Source organism: Schistocerca serialis, chromosome 9 (genome assembly GCF_023864345.2).
Source record: "Schistocerca serialis cubense isolate TAMUIC-IGC-003099 chromosome 9, iqSchSeri2.2, whole genome shotgun sequence".
NCBI lineage: Eukaryota > Metazoa > Arthropoda > Insecta > Orthoptera > Acrididae > Schistocerca > Schistocerca serialis.
The window spans coordinates 161,224,984-161,248,417 of NC_064646.1; the positions used below are offsets into that span (position 1 = coordinate 161,224,984).

At 45.5% G+C, this 23,434-nt stretch overlaps 1 protein-coding gene across 1 annotated transcript in view; it reads right to left on the reverse strand.

Moving 5' to 3' along the window:
• Positions 1-23,434, reverse strand: part of LOC126418808 (uncharacterized) — an 85,495-nt gene that overhangs the window by 59,030 nt on the left and 3,031 nt on the right. Inside the window, exon 2 of the mRNA XM_050085745.1 lies at positions 16,503-16,780. Within this exon, the coding sequence (XP_049941702.1) occupies positions 16,503-16,591 (89 nt within the window). The 5' untranslated portion in view covers positions 16,592-16,780. The remainder of the gene's footprint in view (positions 1-16,502; positions 16,781-23,434) is intronic.

Below are 23,434 nucleotides of genomic sequence, written 5' to 3' on the forward strand. Positions count from 1 at the left end.
TGAATCACAAATCCAGTCGCACAACTGAGGCGATATTCCATAGGCACGCTGTCTGGTTAGAAGACGTTTGTGAGGAACGGTATCGAAAGCCTCCTGGAAATCTAAAAATATGGAATCAATTTGACATCCCCTGTCGATAGCACTCATTACACAAAGAGCTAGCTGTGTTTCACAAAAAAGATATTTTCTGAATCCGTGCTGACTATGTGTCAATAAATCGTTTTCTTCGAGGTAGTTCATAACGCTCGAATACAGTACATGTTCGAAAACCCTACTGCAAGTAGACGTTGGTGATATGGTCCTGTAATTCAGCGGATTACTCCACTTCCCTTTCTGGGTATTTTCCAGTCTTTAGGTACTGATCTTTCTGTGGACGAGCAGTTGTATATAACTGCTAAAGTTGGGGCTATTGTATCAGCATAGTCTGAAAGGAACCTGACTGGTATACATTCTGGACCGGAGGTCTTGGCTTTATTAAGCTGCTTTGTTACGCCGAAGTTATCTACTTCTATGTTTCTCATCTTAGCATTTGTTGTCGATTGGAACTCAGGAATATTGACTTGGTATTTTTTGGTGAAGGTGTTTCGGAACACCGTGTTTAATAACTCTGCTTTAGTGGCACTGTCATCAGTGACGTCATCGTTGTTATCACGCAGTGAAGGTATTGATTGCGTCTTGCCACTGGTGTGCTTTACGTATGACCAGAATCTCTTTGGGTTTTCTGCCAAATTTCGAGACAGAAATTCGTTGTCCAAATTATTAAAAGCATCTCGCATTGAAGTACGCGCTATATTTCGAACTTCTGCAAAACTTTCCCAGTCTTGGGGATTTTGCGTTCTTTTAAATTTGGCATGCTTTTTTCGATGCTGCTGCAGCAGCGATCTGACTCGTTTTGCATACCATGGGGTATCAGTACCATCACTTATTAATTTATGTGGTATATACTCTCAATTTCTGTCGATACTATCTCTCTGAAATCATTCCACAACTTTTCTACGCTTATATGATCCGATCGGAAGGAGTGAAGACTGCCTCTTAAAAAGGCGTTAAAAGCATTTTTATCAGCCTTTTTTTAAATAGATATACTTTGAGTTTCTTTTTGATGCTTGTAGGTTTTATGGTATTCAGCCTAGCAGCAACTGACTTGTGGTCGCTAATTCGTCACGATACTCGCTATTTGTCCAGGATTATTTGTTGCTAAGAAGTCAAGTATGCTTTCTCAACCATTTATGCTTCGAATGGGCTCATGAACTAATTGTTCAATATAATCTTCTGAGAAACCATTTAGTAGAATTTCGGATGACGTTTTATGCCTGCCACCGGCTTTAAACGTATAATTTTTTCCAGCAGATGGAAATCACCACCGACTATAACTGTATGTGCGGGCTACCTATTTGAAATGAGACTCCAGGTTTTCTTTGAACTGTTCAGCAACTATATTTTCTGAGTTGGGGGTCGGTAAAACGATCCAGTTAATAATTAATTTAGTCCGATTGTCAGTTATAGCCTCTACCCATACTATTTCACACGAACTATCTACTTCAGTTTCACTCCAAGACTAACTACTTCTGACAGCAATAAATACTCCACCACTAACTGTATATAACCTATTCTTTCTGAACACTATTAGATTGTTTGAAAAAATTTCTGCTGAACTTATTTCCGGCTTTAGCCAGGTTTCTGTACTTACAACTATTTGAGCTTCAGTGCTTTCTATTAGGACTTGGAGCTCTGGTTCTTTCCCAACACAGCTACGAAAATTTACAACTACAATGCCGATCGTTTCTATAACTACCTTACTGTGTTCCTCCTGCCCCCTTTTAGACGGACGCCCTTTCTGTGGTTCCCTGAGACCCTCTAACCTAATAAGCCGCCCAGTCCCTTCCACGAAGCCCCCGCTACCCGTGTAGCCGCCTCCTGTGTGTAGTGGACTCCTGACCTATTAAGCGGAACCCGAAAACCTACCACCCAGTGGCGCAAGTCAGGGAATCTGCAGCCTACACAATCACAGAACCACCTGAGCCTCTGATTCAGACCCTCCACTCGGCTCTGCACCACAGTCGGTTCTAACGACGATGCTGTAGATGGTGAGTTCCGCCTTAATCGCTCAAGAAAGACTGGCAGTCTTTACCATTTCCGCTAGCCACCCGAAACCAGAGAGTCTCCTCCGATCCAAAGCGACACACGACATTGGTACCGACATGAGTCACCACCTGCAATTGGCTGCATCCTGTGTTCTTCATGGCATCCGGAAGCACCTTTTCCACATCCGGAATGACTCCCACCAGTATGCACACGGAGTGCACACTGGCTTCCTTCCCCTCTTTGGCGGCCATGTTCCTAAGGGGCCCCATTACGCGCCTAACGTTGGAGCTCACAACTACCAGAAAACCCATCCTCTGTGAATGCCCAGACCTTCCAGGCCGAGAAGCTTCCTCTGAACGACTGCATCCGGCTTAGAGATATCGTCAGCGACAGATAACGCCTGAAACCTGTTCGTCAAACGAACCGGGGAGGCCCTACGATCGGCCCCTCGGAAAGTTTTTCGCGGCCTGCCAGACTTTGGAATGATCTCCCACTTGACCATGGGTGAGGGGTCAACCTCAGCGCAAGTAGTACCATGGGCGGCCACAGCAGTGGACCGATTGGGGGACACGTGGGACGTGCTAGACGTCCCTCCCATCCCCGCGTACGGCCCCCCACAGTGACGCCCCTTGGCAGCAGCCTCAAGCTGTGTGACGGGAGCCAATGGAGCCTAGCCGGCCGGGGGTGGACGAGCGGTTATAGGCGCTACAGTTTGGAACCGCGCGACCGCTACGGTCGCAGGTTCGAATCCTGCCTCGGGCATGGATGTGTGTGATGTCCTTAGGGTTAGATAGGTTTAAATATTTCTAAGTTCTAGGGGACTGATGACCTTAGAAGTTAAGTCCCACAGTGCTCAGAGCCATTTGAACCATTTTAGCCAATGGAGCCTAGAACTGTGAGCGAAGAGTCGCCAACTCAGCTGGCATCTGTACACAGCAATCACAGTTCCTATCCATTACTGGAGTCGTTCCTGTTGAAAGCTCGTAAAAATATGTAACAAACGAACCATGTACTCGTCTTCAACGTGTTTCCGGCCTTCCAAAAATTATTTGTGCCAGCTAAAAACTTATACTATTACTGAAGAATGTTCCCCATAGACCTGTTTCAACTTTTCAAATGTAACTCGTGTAAAATCCGAGTTTAATACAAGACCTAAAGGCATAACGTTGCTCCAAATTCCGCTGTTCTATTTTTGTAACACATAACAAAAATACAACCTCATTGATAGCTCTCTCAAAAACCACATGATGGCTGTACGGAGCTGAAACTCAGACTGAGCATCTGGAAGGGATGAACACACCGGTCTACACAAGCAGAACAGTGTTGCCAGATCACTCGCAGTGTTGTCAGTCTCATTACTTTTCTCACATTCTTTGTAGATCGAATAACTACTGCTCCTACAACCTACCCCTACCGGTTTGAAAAAAAAATGCTTTATAACGTGACTTGTTAACACTGACGTAGAAGTCGTTGAGTTGAAATGCTACAATACAAGCTAATATCTTCTTAGTTCAATTGTACAGGAGCACCAATGGAATTCTGAAGAAGCTCCCATCAGAGTGATCGAAAAGTCAGGCATTCGAGAAGTTTGAAGAGGAATGTGGGGTGACCTAATGAATCAAGAGACTTGCCATCAATCACATTTTCTTTTCTGCGAAAGTTTATTGTGAACGGACATAGATAAATAACTGAAAGGTAACTATTTCAGTTAAAATTTTCGGGCAGCATGTCTGTGTCGTCGCCGCGCGGGATTAGCTGAGCGGTCTAAGGCGCTGCAGTCATGGACTGTGCGGCTGGTCCCGGCGGAGGTTCGAGTCCTCCCTCGGGCGTGGGTGTGTGTGTTTGTCCTTAGGATGATTTAGGTTAAGTAGTGTGTAAGTTTAGGGACTGATGACTTTAGAAGTTAAGTCCCATAGGATTTCACACACATTTGAACATTTTTTTTGTCTGTGCCCAGGTTTACACATGAAGGCTTGTCAGCTTTGATAATTTCATTTTGTTATCTCGTACGGCATTATATTAGGGCAACATTGCGATCACAGACCGCACTCATTCTGATCTGCGGTCTCATTTCGCGAACTTATTGTATCCGGCTGTTCAGGTGTCTTACACCCAAAAATATTAAATCTATAACAATGAAATAAATTTCGAGATTACATTTTTCTAGGTAACACATGAAATAAGTTTGCAAGATGACAGATTAATGTAAGCACGGGATACGTCATTACAAAAGTGAAATGCCGGTGTCTTAATAACTAATGTAAACGCCAGAATATTGAATACAAGCATGAAAACCTTCATGTGTTAATACATTTTGTTGTACAGGTGGCGGATGTCAGTTTGTGGGATGGAGTTCCAAGCCTGCTGCAGTAGGTCGGTCTACACAGGAACGGCTAATGCTGTTTATGGATGACGCTGGAACTGTCGTCGTCCGATAATCTTCCATATGTGCTCGATTCGAGACCTTTCTGGTGATCGACAAGGCAACAAGTTGGGTTCCAAAGTGGCATGTGGATATGTGTTATCCTGTTGGAAAACACCCCTGGAATGCTGTTCATGAATGCCAGCGCAAGAGGTCGAATCACCAGACTGACATACAGTTCCGCAGCCAGGGTGTATGGTATAACCACACGAGTGCTCTTGATGTCATACGAAATCGCAATCCAGACTGTCAGCCAAGTTGTAGGTCCAGTGCGTCCATCACGTAGTCAGGTTAGTCGCAGGCCCTCAACTCGCCGCCTTCTAACCAATACACTGCCTTAACTGGCACCTGGGAAGAACCAACATTCAACAGAAAACACATCACTACAATCTGCCCTCCAATATGATCTGGCTTGGCACCACTGACGTCGCAGATGGCTTTGGTTTGTGGTCAGTGGAATGTACGCTACAGAGCTTCTGCTTCGGAGCTGTCGTTGAAGTAACCGATTTGCAACCGTCTGTTGTGTCACTGTGGTGCCAACCATTGCTCATATTGCTGCTGCAGATGCACTACGATGCTCCAGAGCCATACAAAGAATACGTTAGTGTTCCCTCTCGGTAGTGCGACTTGGCCATCCACAGACCTGTTTCCTTGCGACAGTACATTCTCATGACCCCTGCGCCAGCAATCAAGTACACATTCCTGGCAAGTTTTTCTGCAGTCTCGCAGAAGGAATATTTAGCTTCTCGCAGCCCTATTAAATGACCTCTTTCAAATTCAGTGAGGTGCTGATAAGACGTTCTTGAAAAACATCAACTAACCACGTCCAATATCAAAGGTAAGTAACGCTCACGAACGTTGTAACATGTATTTAAAACAAATCTGATTTGCATCCCAACTAGCGCCACTCTTACGCGACTGGTGCGAAGTTTTAATAGACATCATCTTCCAGCAGTAGAAACACGCCTACCAAGTTTCGTTTGTGCTGGACAGCTACTTCTTGGTGATGCAGTTACTTTCTGTCAGAGTATATTTCCACACTGTGATTTGTTTCTGGAAATATTGACTCATTAGAAGTACGTGCAACATTCATTCAGAGAACGCTAAGCGGAAAAACGATACGCGCTTGATTTACTCGTGCACTCCCTCAAGCACTGGATAGGAAGGTGTGCACTATTCATCAGGTTTCATTTCTAACAGGCTTCCAGCATAACTGAAATAACTGAGTGATAAACCCCAAGTATTCAAATCCAAGTCGAAAGATTTCCTTGTGGCACACTACTATTCTGTACAGGAGTCCCTCGCAATAGCTGACAACTTTTTTCTGTGGTGTGTTATTTATTCATGCACTCCCTGTTTTTCGTATTTTATTAATTATTTAATCTTTTGCTCATAAAGTTTCTAATCAGTATTCTCTAAACTGCGTGTTGACTCTTTTCATAGCACGTAGCTGTAGCTCGCATGGTCCCAAGCCATCTGATGAACAAATAAAAAACAAGTAAAATGAAGCTTTTCAGCAACGTTTCTTCCTCATCTGTAGGAGATATCTTCAGGCCAAGTACATGAACATCTCTGAGCGAAGACACAATTATCCATTAAAAGTATCGTTTGAGATTACCCCCCCCCCCCCCCTCCCTACGAAAATTGAGGATCCGTATTTTATATTATTCAATTTCAAACTCTCTTCGTCTAATTAATTGTCTACATATTGTACTGCCTGTTATAATATGGCCAGCTTACCAGTTTTTCCGCAGCGACAGTTCCTCATATGTTCGGCTAACAGATGTTTATACCTTGGGGCGAAACGTTAGTGAGAAGTTTTATACTAGGATCAAGATTTCTCAACCTACAAGTTCTGACCAAAATTAACACCGGACGTCTGAGCTTTCACAATACACTGCGCAAAAGAATTAAAGGGTCACTTTTTTGAAACCCCGTCATTTCACCCCATTGCGACACAGAAGTGTAAAATTTGGCTCAAAGCTGCCTGAAAACTTTCTCTGTAATCATGCAAAAGCGTGGCACCCTTTGACGTCAGCCTCAGGTTCGGCGGAGCTTCAAACACCAAGGTGTCGACACATGCGAAGAAAGGTCTAGAAGCCAGAAGTTGACGTCGGATTAATGTTGCTGCATTGGTAACAACATTCACCACCACAATTCTGCCCAACGCAACCGCGAACATGTCACACAATGAAAAAGTCGTCTCCACCCCCAATTCTCCATATCTCACCCCAACATCTCACCCCTTTTCTTGACGCCTCTGCGAAGTCGGTCAGAACCGCGACGTCCATCGATGAAATCATGCGATTCTCTTGTGGCCGAGGAAAACATTTCAGACACACCGTCACTCAGAATCGACAAGAAGGGGCCTCAGGAGGTGGTGTATAAATGGCGTCAATGAAAACACCCCTTCCATTGGCGAGTCGATTCCCATACATTTCAAGATCTAGAACGTTCTTCACAGCCTATCAGACTGCCGAAACCCCCGGGAGGATTCATTTCTTCTCTAACAACATCGTGGTCTTGCCACCCCTTTGAACATGAGTAACGTAGAAGTAGATATCCTCGGAGTAGTGAAGCAACAGTAAAAAGAGCGATGCGTGAAGGATACAACCACCACCACCGTCATATCCTAGCAAGAGATCTTGCTGAAAACCCAAGGAAATTCTGGTCTTACGTAACGGGTCGAAGGCTTCCATCCAGTCACTCACTGATCAATCTGGCCTGGCAACGGAAGACAGCAAAACGAAAGCTGAAATTTTAAATTTAGCATTTGAGATATATTTCACGCAGGAGTATCGTACAGTCATACCGCCGTTTGAGTCTCGTACAGATTCCCGTATGGAGGACATAGTGATAGACATCCCTGGGGTTGTGAAGCAGCTGAATGGGTTGAAAATAAATAAATCGCCAGGTCCTGATGGGATTCCAATTCGGTTTTACAGAGAGTACTCTACTGCATTGGCTCCTTACTTAGCTTGCATTTATCGCGAATCTCTTGCCCAACGTAAAGTCCCGAGCGATTGGAAAAAAGCGCAGGTGACGCCTGTATATAAGAAGGGTAGAAGGACGGATCCTCAAAATTACAGACCAATAGCGCTTGACACAGTCACGTCGATTAAAAATTTGGTTGTAACATTGCAGAGCGATATGAAGTGGGACAAGCATGTAATGGCAGTCGTGGGGAAGACAGACAGTCGCCTTCGGTTCATTGGTAGAATTTTGGGAAGATGTGGTTCATCTGTAAAGGAGACCGCTTATAAAACACTAATACGATCTATTCTTGAGTACTGCTCGAGCGTTTGGGATCCCTATCAGGTCGGATTGAGGGAGGACATAGAAGCAATTCAGAGGCGGGTTGCTAGAGATGTTACTGGTAGGTTTGATCATCACGCGAGTGTTACGGAAATGCTTCAGTAACTCGGGTGGGAGTCTCTGGAGGAAAGGAGGCGTTCTTTTCGTGAATCGCTACTGAGGAAATTTAGAGAACCAGCATTTGAGGCTGAATGCAGTACAATTTTACTGCCGCCAACTTATATATCGCGGAAAGACCACAAAGATAAGAGAGATTAGGGCTCGTACAGAGGCATATAGGCAGTCATTTTTCCCTCGTTCTGTTAGGGAGTGGAACAGGGAGAGAAGATGCTAGTTGTAGTACGAGGTACCCTCCGCCACGCACCGTATGGTGGATTGCGGAGTATGTATGTAGTTCTAGAACTTAATTCACTTAATAAAAATGATAGGTTCCTTTCAGAGTACGCTGATGCAAAGCTCCTTCCTTAACAGTCATATACAACCGCTCGTTTGACGAAAGGTCTGTACCCAAAGAACGGAAAGTTGCACAGGTCACACCAGTATTCAAGAAAACTAGTAGGAGTAATACACTAAACTACAAGCCCATATCATTAACGTCGATGTGCAGCAGCATTTTGGAACATATACTGTGTTCGAACATTTGAGTTACCTCTAAGATAACTGACTATTGGCCGACCGCGGTGGTCTCACGGTTCTAGGCTCTTCAGTCCGGAACCGCGCGACTGCTACGGTCGCAGGTTCGAATCCTGCCTCGGGCATGGATGTGTATGATGTCCTTAGGTTAGTTAGGTTTAAGTAGTTCTAAGTTCTAGGGGACTGATGACGACAGATGTTAAGTCCCATAGTGCTCAGAGCCATTTGAACCATAACTGACTATTGACACACAGTCAACATGGATTTAGAAAACATCGTTCTTGTTAAACACAACTAGATCTTTATTCGCATGGAGTGTTAAGTGCAATTGACAAGGGATTTCAGATTGATTCCGTATTTTTGGATTTCCGGAAGGCTTTTGACACTGTACCACACAAGCGGCTTGTAGTGAAATTACGTGCTAATTGAATATCGCCTCAGTTATGTGACTGGATTCGTAATTTCCTCTCAGAGACGTAACAGTTCGTAGTAATTGACGGAAAGTCATCGAGTACAACAGAAGTGATTTCTGGCGTTTGGTGTTCCTTATCTTCTATGTATACGATGTGGGAGACTACCTGAGCAACCGCCTTAGGTTGCTTGCAAATGACGCTGTCGTTTATCGAGTAGCAAAGTCATCAGAAGATCAAAACAAATTGCAAAACGATTTAGAAAAGATATCTGTACTGTGCGAAAATTGCCAACTAGCCCTTAATAACGAAAAGTGTAAGGTCATCCACCTGAGTGCTAAAAGGAATCCCCTAAAATTCGGTTACACAATAAATCAGTCAAAACTAAAGGCCGTAAATTCAACTAAGTACCTAGGAATTACAATTACGAATCATTTAAATTGGAAGGAACACATAAAAATGTTGTGGGGAAGGCTAACCAAAGACAGCGTTTTATTGATAGGACACTTGGAAAATGTAACAGATCTATTAAGGAGACTGCCCACAGTACGCTTATCCGCCCACTTTTAGAATACTGCTGCGCGGTGTGGGATCTTTACCAGACAGGACTGACGGATTACAGTGAAAAATATATATACTAAGATGGTATCTGTTCTTTCGGACATGTCCGAAAGAACAGATGCCTTCTTAGTACATATATAGTTAAGGCTCACTGGCCACTTGACCATCTTCTTCTACTGTGCGAATGCACAAACAGTGTCCGAACTCTTACGGGAATCGGCTATGAATGTAGTGCGGAACAATACGTTGAGAATGTGGGTTTCGCGGGAGGCGTGCCAGAGATAAATCCCTGCAGTCAAATGGCTCTGAGAACTATGGGACTTAACTTCTAAGGTCATCAGTCCCCTAGAACTTAGAACTACTTAAACCTAACTAACCTAAGGACATCACACACATCCATGCCCGAGGCAGGATTCGAACCTGCGACCGTAGCGGTCACGCGATTCCGGACTGTAGCGCCTAGAACCGCTCGGCCACTCCGGCCGACGGATCCCTGCAGTCGCGCTGTCCTCTGTGTCCTCGCTGGCTCAGATGGATAGAGCGTCTGCCATGTAAGCAGGAGATCCCGGGTTCGAATCCTGGTCGGGGCACACATTTTCATCTGTCCCCGTTGACGTATGTCAACGCCTGTAAGCAGCTAAGGGTGTTCATTTCATTGTAATTACATCGAAAAAGTTCAATGAAGGGCAGCATGTTTTGTATTGTCGCGAAATAGGGGAGATAGTGTCACTGAAATGATACAGGATTTGGGGTGGACATCATTAAAAGAAAGGCGTTTTTCGTTGCGGCGGAATCTTCTTACGAAATTTCAATCACCAACATTCTCCTCCGAATGCGAAAATATTTTGTTCACACCGACCTACGTAGAGAGAAACGATCACTATGATAAAATAAGAGAAATCAGAACTTGTGCGGGAAGATATAGATGTCCGTTCTTTCTGCTCGCTATAAGAGATTTGAATAATAGAGAATTGTGAAGGTGGTTCGATTAATCCTCTGCCAGGCACTTAAATGTGATTTGCAGAGTATCCATGTAGATGTAGATGTAGATGTAGATGCAGAACGTAATCTGGTCCCTTTGGAGTGCATCGCAAGGGCAATTTTTGCTCTGGTATATACAGTGGAACTACTACGGACCGCTCAATACCATTCGATGAAATCGGAATGTGGTCTGACGCATCAAAGAAAGTTTGTGCTTTTTCAGCTCTCCTGTTTCGCACCCTTTTCTGTCGTCCTAACACACGCATGAGTAAAATGGCCGAGTATCTCTTTAAGACCCCTAATTCGGCAATGCTCTCGGTGCTACTTACGCTCCTTTGTTGAACACTTTAAAAACTTACCTGTACAGATAGAACCTGTGACCGATCCTAGGCGTCTACGGACAGGTTACCATTTCGACACCCAACAACTGAGTGACGCTTCATTGCTGCCCTAGAGCCTGCTTGCAGGCATATGGAATCTGAGGTGTGCTGGTAGGGTCGCCTGAATGAAGATGCTTACGAATCAGTCAAGGGTTGTCTCTGTACAGGTAAATTTTTACACTGCTTAACAACGGTACGTGAGTGGCATCGAGGGTGTCACCGAACTGAGGCATCTTACAGGGAGCCTCTGTCATTTCATTCATGCACGAGTCAATGTTGCAGCGCCCCAGTCATCATACACAGGACGATGCGAAACAGTATGGCTGAGAAGCGTAAACACCCTTCGCTGCTTCGGATCACGTTCAAATCACATTGAATGGTTTTGAATCCTCCCTAGTTCACCAGAGAAAAAACTGTGGTTGCGCTATACTCCAAACGGGTCAGATCACGTTCTCTGCCGTTTCAGCACCACAACGTCTTCAGAGAAGAGCTGTTCTCTTGTACATCAGACTGCAAACTATCATTTCCGATCGGGAAATGCATGTAAATGAAGTCCCAAAGGGATGATGTGGTTTTATTGACTCCCGTTGTGCAACCTTCTGAAGCCTTTTCGTGTCGATTCTGACCGGTGGTGTGTTTAAAATGTTTTCCTCGTCCACGAGTACGAAAACAGCGTAATTTCAACGTCGGGTGTCGCAGTTGTGACTTCCATCGCAGAAGCGCCAAGCGATGGTGTGAGATGTGGATAAGGGGGAAGGGAGGAGGAGGAGTACACCTTCCCATTGTGTGACGTGTTCACGGTGACGCAGGGCAGAATTGTGAAAATTTGTTGTCAATGTGACATCATTAACGCACCTTACGTCTCATATGAACTTCTGGGTTCTGGTATTTTTTTCTTTTGTGTAGACCACCTTAGTGTTCAAAGAATCGTCGAGCCCGAGGCTGACGCCGTAGGGCGCCATGCTTTTGCACCATTACAGGGGTTGGCTGTAGGCATCTCTGACCCAAATTTCACACTATACGACACAGTGGGTAAAAAAATGACGTGGTTTCAAAAAGTGACCCTTTAATTCTTTTCCTCAGTGTATTACGAAAACAAATTATTATTTAACAATATTATGAAAAGGAAAGTTGCTGCTCACCATATAGCGGAGATGCTGAGTCGCAGATAGGCACAACATAAAGACTCTCACAAAGTTTTCGGCCATTAAGGACTCCGTCAACAATAGGTGCCAGACACGCACCCACACCCGCCCATCCCCCCCCCCCCTTCTCCCCCCCCCCCGCCCCCCCACACACACACACTCACGCAAACTCAACTCAGAGGACTGCAGTCGTGTATGTGTGTCTGACATCAATTGTTGAAGAAGGCCTTAATGGCCGAAAGCTTTAATTGTGAGATTCTTTATGTTGTGCCTATCTGCGACTCAGCAAAATGGTTCAAATGTCTCTGAGCACTATGGGACTTAACATCTGTGGTCATCAGTCCCCTAGAACTTAGAACTACTTGAACCTAACTAACCTAAGGACATCACACACATCCATGCCCGAGGCAGGATTCGAACCTGCGACCGTAGCAGTCGCGCGGTTCCGGACTGCGCGCCTAGAACCGCTAGACCACCGCGGCCGGCTGCGACTCAGCATCTCCGCTATATGGTGAGCAGCAACTTTCCTTTTTATAATGTTGTTACATTCCATCCTGGATTTTTCATAGTTTGAAATTATTATTTAAAATATTCTTCATCAGTATTTCAGCCTCTGCTGCTTCCATAATTGTTACCGAAAATTAATTAAACATTTTGTACTGGACTGCGTGAGGCTTTGTTACTGTAAAATGTAACACACGCGTGAAACTAATATTAACTGCATTGTTTAAATTTTGTGTCCGATTTCGTAAGCATCCAAACTCATTGCTGATTAGTTCCTTACACAAAGTTCATTTCCAAAGCATTACTTGTGTCTTATTCGTATGAACAATCGTGCAGTAATTTAACAGAATAGTTATGAACAGCTCATATTTACTGCATACATTTTATGCATTTTGCCATATAAACTGCTCTGCGCCCTATCAAATCTTAACTGTTGTATTGCATTGATCACGAATCTACAAACAAAATAAAAACAGTTTAAGCAATACTGAAATATTTTGGAGAATTTTCTGAACCATTTGAGATCAGAAGATGGATTAGGTCAGGGGATGGATTATCGACATTATTTGTCAGTTTAGATTTGGAGAAATTTATCAGGAACTGGTAAAATGAAACTAAAGGCAGAAATATTTACAGAAGCCTCCAAAATTAAATTCGCCTTTGTTGTCTATTGTTTCCTGTCAACTTTACTGTCATCTCCAATTACAGACCAGAAGCAATCCAATCTGTGGAGAAACTTAATGAAATAGCGGAAAAAATTGGTTCCAAATTTCATAGGAGAAGACGCACCACACTGAAGGGACCAGAACGAGATTCAACAATCAGATTTTATCACCGAATTCAACACAATTACCCAGGCAGAGAAATTCAAGTATCCAGGAGTAACTATCGAACCAGCTGGGATAAATCGGGAAGCTAAGAAAGGAATAATTACAAGTCTACAAAAACTCATTTGGCACAGATACGACAAACGTGGGAATTCCATAAATTAATTTTAGTGTTGTATACACCTTTTGCTATAAAATTCTATTTTGCGTAAAAGAAGCCGGACAACTGCAATTACGACTCGTGCTCTGATGGTTTCGTACAAACTTGATTATGTATGAAGATAACAGTAGTAATTTATGTGCATCTAAGTGGCCTGGTGCAACTCTTTTAACTGGACGCCAGTCAGGCGACTTGCGTTTCCCTAACCTACCCCAGTTATAAAACCGGGAAAAGGGACCCACAGTTTAACATCGAATCGGAACTAAGTGTGGTTTCTGGCAACCCTTCACATCGTTTAGATGTGAAGGCTAGTCTACAACGAAAATCGAAGAAAACGAAACCGTGGTACGACCGAGATCCGATCCTGCGACCTCATGGTGTCCAGGTACGCAATTCACCGCTAGACCACCAAAGCCAAGATATGTGTAAATTGTTCATCTATATATTTTGTGAGGTTTCGTACTCTCCCTTCTCTCTTTACCATCATCCGACACAAATACAGTGACGGAAAAAAAACACAACACCAAGAAGGAGTTGAGTGACATAAACGAAAGTTGGTAGGCGTGTGTTTTACGTCTGAAAGACGATGTCTATTGAAATTTCGTGCCAGTCGCGTAGGAGTGTCGCTAGCAGCATATCAGGTGGGTTGATATTAGTCAATAATGCCTTTAAGGTGGCAAAGACCCCTTAATCAACAGCTCACTGAGTTTCAACGAGGTCGGGTAACAGGGCTACGATTAGCTGGATGTTCCTTCTGCGACATTGCAGACAGACTTGGCAGGAATGTAGCCGCTGTACGTGATTGCTGGCAGTGGTGGTCACGAAAATATACAGTCACAAGAAGACCGGGCCCCGGACGCCCATGTGTCACTACCGAGTGGTACACTATCGTGCAGTATGAGCAGCAGTTGGAACAACAGACACAATTAACTGCAATTAGTCGGTTACGTCAACGACAGCTTCGAACCTGGCGCTGTGTTGGATGCGTCCCACTGATTCCAAACCACCGCCATTTGCAACTTCAGTAGTGTCAAGCTCACTGGAAACCACGGTGGAGGACTGTTCTGTTTTCAATAAGAGCTGGTTCTGGCTCGGTGCCAGTGATGGACGTATGTTGGTTAGAAGGAGGCCACTTGGGATCATGCAACTAACTTGCCTGTGTGCTAAACACAGCCGGCTGGGGTGGCCGAGCGGTTCTAGGTGCTACAGTCTGGAACCGCGTGACCGCTTCGGTCGCAGATTCGAATCCTGCCTTAGGCATTGGTGTGGGTGGGGTGATGTCCTTAGGTTAGTTAGGTTTAAGTAGTTCTAAGTCGTAGGGGACTGATGACCTCAGAAGTTAAGTCCCACAGTGCTCAGAGCCTCCCCCCCCCCTTTTTTTTTTTTACACACACTGGACCTCCCCCTGGATTTTTGGTCTGGAGTGCGATTTCGTAGGCAGCAGGAGCACTCTTGTGGCTATCCCACACACCTTGACTGCAAATATGTACGTCACTTTGGTGATTCGATCTGTTGTTTTGCCATTCATGAACAGCATTCCAACAGGAAACCGCTCGCCCACGTACCTCTGTTGAAACACAACGTGTTCTACAGAGTGTTGACATGTTGCCTTGACCTGCTCGATCATCAGATCTGTCATATGGGACATCATTGAACGACAACTCCAGCGTCATCCACAGACAGCATTGATCGCCTCTGTATTGACCAACCAAAAACATCAAACTCCAGCCCATAAACTGACATACGGCACATGTACGACACAATTCATACACGGTTTCATGCTTACACTCAACATTCTGGCGGTTACACCGGTTATTAACACACCAGCATTACACATTTGCAATGGCTTATCTGCCACGTACATTAACCTCTGATCTTGCAATGTTAATCAAGTAACTGTGTTACAACTAGACTAATGTCATGTATTGCGAATACATAGAAAGAAGGATCCTTTGTTGTATGATTATATGATAGCGGAACAAATACTGGTAGCTGTTACTTCTGTAAAACATCTGGGAGTATGCGTGCGGAACGATTTGAAGTGGAATGATCATATAAAATTTATTGTTGTTAAAGGCGGGTGCCCGGTTGAGATTCATTGGGAGAGTCCTTAGAAAATGTGGTCCATCAACAAAGGAGGTGACTCACAAAACACTCGACGTATACTTGAGTATTGCTCATCAGTGTTGGATCCGTACCAGGTCGAGTTGACAGAGGAGATAGAGAAGATCCAAAGAAGAGCGGCGCGTTTCGTCACAGGGTTATTTGGTAAGCGTGATAGCGTTACGGAGATGTTTAGCAAACTCAAGTGGCAGATTCTGCAAGAGAGGCGCTCTGCATCGCGGTGTAGCTTGCTGTCCAGGTTTCCAGAGGGTGCGTTTCTGGATGAGGTATCGAATATATTGCTTCCCCCCACTTATACCTCCCGAGGAGAACACGAATGTAAAATTAGAGAGATTCGAGCGCACACGGAGGTTTTCCGGCAGTCGTTCTTCCCGCGAACCATGCGCAACTGGAACAGGAAAGGAAATTTGGCCGGCCGGAGTGGCCGTGCGGTTCTAGGCGCTACAGTCTGGAACCGAGCGACCGCTACGGTCGCAGGTTCGAATCCTGCCTCGAGCATGGATGTGTGTGATGTCCTTAGGTTAGTTAGGTTTAATTAGTTCTAAGTTCTAGGCGACTGATGACCTCAGAAGTTAAGTCGCATAGTGCCCAGAGCCATTTGAACCATTTGAACCCTAAATTTCATTACTCCACATCAATTATTTTTTTATGCTGCGATTTTTTCCCGTCAGTGTATAACACCGTACTACACACACAAACACATACATACACACACACACACACACACACACACACACACACACACACACACACATACACACTTTATAGTCATGTAGAAGTATCGCATACACTTAACATACAACTCTCACTTCGCGAAGGAGAGGTGCCAGTGGCGCGAAGGACAGGAACTACATTTGAGATAGGTTTGCTGAAACCTGCCCTTCGGGTTCTCGCAGCCAAGCGTGCCACACGACTGTATTTTTAACAGAAGTAGTTGCTAGTGAAAAGACAGTACCTGCTGGGCGAGGCGTGTGCGCAGGGGGTCCGCCGCAGCAGCAAGGCGCAGGCAGCCAGCAGCAACAAGCGTGGACAACAGCACAGCATGGCGAGGACTCACTGAGTGACGCAAGAGGCAGACGCCGCCAGTAGTACAGTCTGCCGGCGAAATGGGCTCCGGGCTCCCGAGTCCCCACTCTCCATACTCCTCCACTACGTCACAAGCACACGTCGAGGCCGTGGTGCGTACCTCACAGCACGGCACACTGCAGGTGTTACGAGAGGCAGCAGCTGTCTCTGGAGGGGAGCGGGCAACTATTTCAGACGAGTTTAACAATTTTTGACTACGCGTTTACATGAATGCGAGCACTCGATAGCACACGACAAAGTTTTCAATTGCAGGGTGGAGCACGAAATGTGTTAGCATTTTGTGTTTGAATATAAACTTTATTGTCAATACAATCTGAAAGGAACATATACCACAATGAAGAGCCGTCCATGGAGATTTGTTCTAACTCAGCACATGCTCAATATGTCCACCATTTCGTTTCCTAACTTCCTTCAAACGAACACTGAAGTTATTTATTACTCTAGGCACATGTCTTCCGTAATTTCACTGCAAGCTTGAAGAATAAGTCTTCTGAGCTCCATTAAATCACGTGGACCTTTCGGGAAAATTTTTTTCCTTTAGGTACCACCAAAGAAAAAAGTCACATGGATTGAGGTCTGAATTATTGGGCGACCAATTTTGTCCGTCATTGAAGTGACCTGGAAACCTGAGTGAAATGATCCGCATGTCGAAATGCTCATGTAAAAACTCCAACACAGTATTTGCAGTATGTGGCCTTGCTCCGTCTTGCATGAACCACTGCGTGTTGAATGACAAGGCAGTAGCAAGAAGCTGTGGAATGAAGCTATTGCGAAGCATGCTCAAATAACGCTCGCTGTTCACAGTTTCTTCAAAGAAAAAGGGTCCAATAGGTCCGTGACTGGAAATTGCTGCCTACGCTGTAACCCTCGGAGCATAATGTTGTCGTTCATGAAGCACTTGTGGGTTTTCAGTGGCCCAAAAGCGTACATTTTGTTTGTTAATCACACCGTCTAAATGAAAATGCGCCTCGTCTGAAAACTAAACGTTGTTGAGAGTTTCTTCCCTATCCTCCGCCCACTGAGCAAACAGTAGTCTCTGCTGATTGTGCTCTTCAGTGAGCTTCTGTGCACAGGTCATCTTGTATGGGTACATACGGAGGTCACCATTAAGAATGCGTTGAACGGAGCGTCTGGATATTCCCAGTTACACTGCTGCCTATCTACACGATTTCCCGGGACTTCTCTGTACAGCAACTCGTACCGCTTCAATATTCTCTGGCGAACAAACAGGCTTAGGCCGAGGTCGCTTCGCTTCCAATACTGTTCCTTCCTGTACAAATTTATCGTACAACCTGTGGATGGTCTTCTTGCAAGGGACCCATCATGTGTTAAACTGTTGTTGAAAACGCCTCTGAGTCACAACAAGGCTTATCGTTTCATAAAAAAGTAACACAATTGCCGATCGTTGCTGTGTCGCCAGACTTCCATTGTCAGCCATTGCTGCTTACTAGTCTCCTAGCGGCAGTATCGTGAATTACACGTCATTTCGTAGCTCATTTGTTTTTCCAAGCTCTGCTGCTACTGCTGTAGAGATCCGAGCGGGATATCTGATGTGCGTCGTAAATTTTGAAAGAAACAATTGGTAACACTTTTCGTGCCCCACCCTGTACATACTGATTTCCCGTGGGCCCTGCCTGGAGCCGAGCATTCTCGAAGTGTGGTGAATAAGCCGACTGGTGTGACGTCACAAGTTCGTTGTGGGGCCCATATTTCTACAGCACCTATAGGCCATACCATAGCGCGTCTTTTAAAGCGGTGGTGACACAGTGCAGGTACACCCAGCGAGTATTCACCACATACATTCGTACCACACGGTCTACAAAACATGGCAAACTTCTTTCAAGTCACAATGTCGTCTTCTCCTCGTTAAAGGAATTTTGTACCATCTGACTCTTTCTGGCTCTCATAATCCTTATCTCTTCCTACGTCTTCCAATAACCTTCGACCCACTGGCTTGGCGTTGTAAACTACACTGCTGGCCATTAAAATTTCTACACCACGAAGATGACGTGCTACAGACGCGAAATTTAACCGACAGGAAGACGATGCTGTGATATGTAAATGATTAACTTTTCAGAGCATTCACACAAGGTTGGCGCCGGTGGCGACACCTACAACGTGCTGACATGACGAAAGTTTCCAACCGATTTCTCATACACAAACAGCAGTTGACAGGCGTTGCCTGGTGGAACGTTGATGTGACGCCTCGTGTAAGGAGGAGAAATGCGTACAATCACATTTCCGACTTTGATAAAGGTCAGATTGTAGCCTATCGCGATTGTGGTTTATCGTATCGCGACATTGCTACTCGCGTTGGTTGAGATCCAATGACTGTTAGCAGAATATGGAATCGGTGGGTTCAGGAGGGTAATACAGAACGCCGTGTTAGATCCCAACGGCCTCATATCACTAGCAGTCGAGATGACAGGCATCTTACCTGCATGGCTGTAACGGATCGTGCAGCCACGTCTCTATCCCTGAATCAGCAGATGGGGACGTCTGCAAGACAACAACCATCTGCACGAACGGTTCGACGACGTTTGCAGCAGCATGGACTATCAGCTCGGAGACGCTGCATCACAGACAGGAGCGCCTGCGATGGTGTACTCAACGACGAACCTGGGTGCACGAATGGAAAAACGTCATTTTTTCGGATGAGTCTAGGTTCTGTTTACAGCATCATGATGGTCGCATCCGTGTTGAGCGACATCGCGGTGAACGCACATAGGAAGCGTGTATCCGTCATCGCCATACTGGCGTAGCACCCAGCGTGATGGTATGGGATGCCACTGGTTACACGTCTAAGCCACCTCTTGTTCGCATTGATGGCACTTTGAACAGTGGACGTTACATTTCAGATGTGTTACGACCGGTGGCTCTACCATTCATTCGATCCCTGCGAAACCCTACATTTCAGCAGGATAATGCACGACCGCATGTTGCAGGTCCTGTACGGGCCTTTGTGGATACAGAAAATGTTCGACTGCTGCCCTGGCCACCACATTCTCCAGATCTCTCACCAATTGAAAACGTCTGGCCAATGGTGGCCGAGCAACTGGCTCGTCACAATACGCCAGTCACTACTCTTGATGAACTGTGGTATCGTGTTGAAGCTGCAAGGGCAGCTGTACCTGTACACGCCATGCAAGCTCTGTTTGACTCAATGCCCAGGCGTATCAAGGCCGTTATTACGGCCAGAGGTGTTTGTTCTGGGTACTGGTTTCTCAGGATCTATGCACCGAAATTGCGTGAAAATGTAATCACATGTCAGTTCTAGTATAATATATTTGTCCACTGAATACCCGTTTATCATCTGCATTTCTTCTTGGTGTAGCAATTTTAATGGCCAGTAGTGTATTTTTGGTAATCTGCCACTTTCCATTAATTCCACTTAATTCTGTCGGCGTTTACTTCATGTACTGTGGGCCCAAAACATTATGACCACCGGCTTAACCCTAGCAATACCAACGCATTGTTCATGACGCGCATTACTCGGGGGCGGCGGAGGGTACTTCACACCAGTTATAAAAAATTTCGTTATTTGTTGTTGACTTACATCAACAACACACTTTTCAAAGAGATGCTGATGTATACGTAGGCTCCAGAAGCTAAAAATGTATTTTAGCACACTCTTAGCAATATCAGAACACTTTCAGAGGAAAGGGGGGGGGGACACTTTATACATCCCAGCACCCCATTAATCAAATTAAGAAATGCAAACTTCGTTAATTGTTGTTGACTTTTACTCACAATACGCAATTTAATCGGATACTAGGATATGAGTAATGTCCTGAACCTGAAAATATCGAATATGACAATCACTGGGGAAGTGATATATACACCTGTGACTTAATTTTTTTTTTTCAAACTGTAACTTAAAACTTTGAAAAAAATTGTGGAAAGTTGTTGAAGAATTCCTTAAAAACAATTTTTTTTTAAAATTTTGAAATATAAAGTAACATATTTTCAAAAGGTGGACATAAATTACTCCAGCCCCCCCTTCCCCCACCCCCGTCCCCCCTTTTCGTACACTGAGGCTTAATAGCGTATTGGTCGATCTTCGGAATGAAATACAGTAGCGATTCTGTGTGGCATATATTAAACATTTCGTTGGTAGATTTGCAGGGGTATGTGGCACTCGATCTGTACGCACAGGTCAAGTAATTCCCGTTAAGTACGGGCCGTTTGTTTGTGGGTGTGCCGTTGGCACCCAGTAACGTCCCGTCTGTGTTCCGTCAGGTTCAGGTCGGGCGAATTTCGTGGCCAGGACACCAATGTGAGCTCATTATCTTCCTCCTCAAGCCACTGTAGCACAATTTTGGCCATGTGACACGGATATTTATCCTAGAGAAAGTTGCCATTGCCACTGGGATAGACATCAAGCATAAACGAATGCAAGTAGTCCGCAGTAATGTTCGTGTAGTCCACATGTGCCACTGTACCTTCGATTTCTGCCGCAGGTCCCATGGAAGCCCAGGTGGATGTGTCCCCTTAGCACAGAACTGCCCCCAACGGCCTGTGTCTGTGACACGGTGCAAGTTTAGAAAAGACGTCCGCATGGATGGCAGTATATTTCGAGCAAACAATCGACCGGTCGTAATAAGAAGTGTGATCCATCCGACAAGGCGACAAGTTTCCATTGATCTACAGTGCAATCTCGATGATCCGGTGCGCACTGCTGTAGTAGTTGATGGCATCGTTGGGTCACTGTGGGAACCTTGGAGGCTATCTACTGCTGAGCGCAATCTCCAATAATGTGCGCTGTACGGCGTGTTCCGGAACGCTTGTGCCTACACCGGCATTGTAGTAGTTGATGACATCGTTGGGTCACTGTGGGAACCTTGGAGGCTATCTACTGCTGAGCGCAATCTCCAATAATGTGCGCTGTACAGCGTGTTCCAGAACGCTTGTGCCTACACCGGCATTGCAGTAGTTGATAACATCGTTGGGTCACTGTGGGAACCTTGGAGGCTATCTACTGCTGAGTGCAATCTCCAATAATGTGCGCTGTACGGCGTGTTCCGGAACGCTTGTGCCTACACCGGCATTGTAGTAGTTGATGACATCGTTGGGTCACTGTGGGAACCTTGGAGGCTATCTACTGCTGAGCTCAATCTCCAATTATGCGCGCTGTATGGCGTGTTCCGGAACGCTTGTACCTACACCGGCATTGTAGTAGTTGATGACATCGTTGGGTCACTGTGGGAACCTTGGAGGCTATCTACTGCTGAGCGCAATCTCCAATAATGTGCGCTGTACGGCATGTTCCGGAACGCTTGTGCCTACACCGGCGTTGTAGTAGTTGATGACATCGTTGGGTCACTGTGGGAATCTTGGAGGCTATCTACTGCGGAGCTCAATCTCCAATAATGTGCGCCGTATGGCGTGTTCCGGAATGCTTGTGCCTACACCGGCGTTGTAGTAGTTGATGACATCGTTGGGTCACTGTGGGAACCTTGGAGGCTATCTACTGCTGAGCGCAATCTCCAATAATGTGCGCTGTACAGCGTGTTCCGGAACGCTTGTGCCTACACCGGCATTGTAGTAGTTGATGACATCGTTGGGTCACTGTGGGAACCTTGGAGGCTATCTACTGCTGAGCGCAATCTCCAATAATGTGCGCCGTACGGCGTGTTCCGGAACGCTTGTACCTACACCGGCATTGTAGTAGTTGATGACATCGTTGGGTCACTGTGGGAACCTTGGAGGCTATCTACTGCTGAGCGCAATCTCCAGTAATGTGCGCTGTACAGCGTGTTCCGGAACACTTGTGCCTACACCGGCATTGTAGTAGTTGATGACATCGTTGGGTCACTGTGGGAACCTTGGAGGCTATCTACTGCTGAGCGCAATCTCCAATAATGTGCGCCGTACGGCGTGTTCCGGAACGCTTGTGCCTACACCGGCGTTGTAGTAGTTGATGACATCGTTGGGTCACTGTGGGAACCTTGGAGGCTATCTACTGCTGAGCGCAGTCTCCAATAATGTGCGCTGTACAGCGTGTTCCGGAACGCTTGTGCCTACACCGGCATTGTAGTAGTTGATGACATCGTTGGGTCACTGTGGGAACCTTGGAGGCTATTTACTGCTGAGCGCAATCTCCAATAATGTGCGCTGTATGGCGTGTTCCGGAACGCTTGTGCCTACACCGGCATTGTAGTAGTTGATGACATCGTTGGGTCACTGTGGGAACCTTGGAGGCTATCTACTGCTGAGCGCAATCTCCAATAATGTGCGCTGTACAGCGTGTTCCAGAACGCTTGTGCCTACACCGGCATTGCAGTAGTTGATGACATCGTTGGGTCACTGTGGGAACCTTGGAGGCTATTTACTGCGAGCGCAATCTCCAATAATGTGCGCTGTTGGCGTGTTCCGGAACGCTTGTGCCTACACCGGCATTGTAGTAGTTGATGACATCGTTGGGTCACTGTGGGAACCTTGGAGGCTATCTACTGCTGAGCGCAATCTCCAATAATGTGCGCTGTACAGCGTGTTCCGGAAAGCTTGTGCCTACACCAGCATTGTACTCTGCCATCAAGTCTGCCACAAATCACTGCCTATTCTGCGTATTTTATTTTAATTTTTTATTATTATTTATTTTTTCGTCAGTCAGTAATAACTGGTTTGTTTCGTTTCTCTCCTGTGCTTACTTTTCATCTCGGAGTAGCACTCGCAACCTACGTCAAAAATGGTTCAAATGGCTCTGAGCACTATGGGACTCAACTTCAGAGGTCATTAGTCCCCTAGAACTAGTTAAACCTAACTCACCTAAGGACATCACACACATCCATGCCCGAGGCA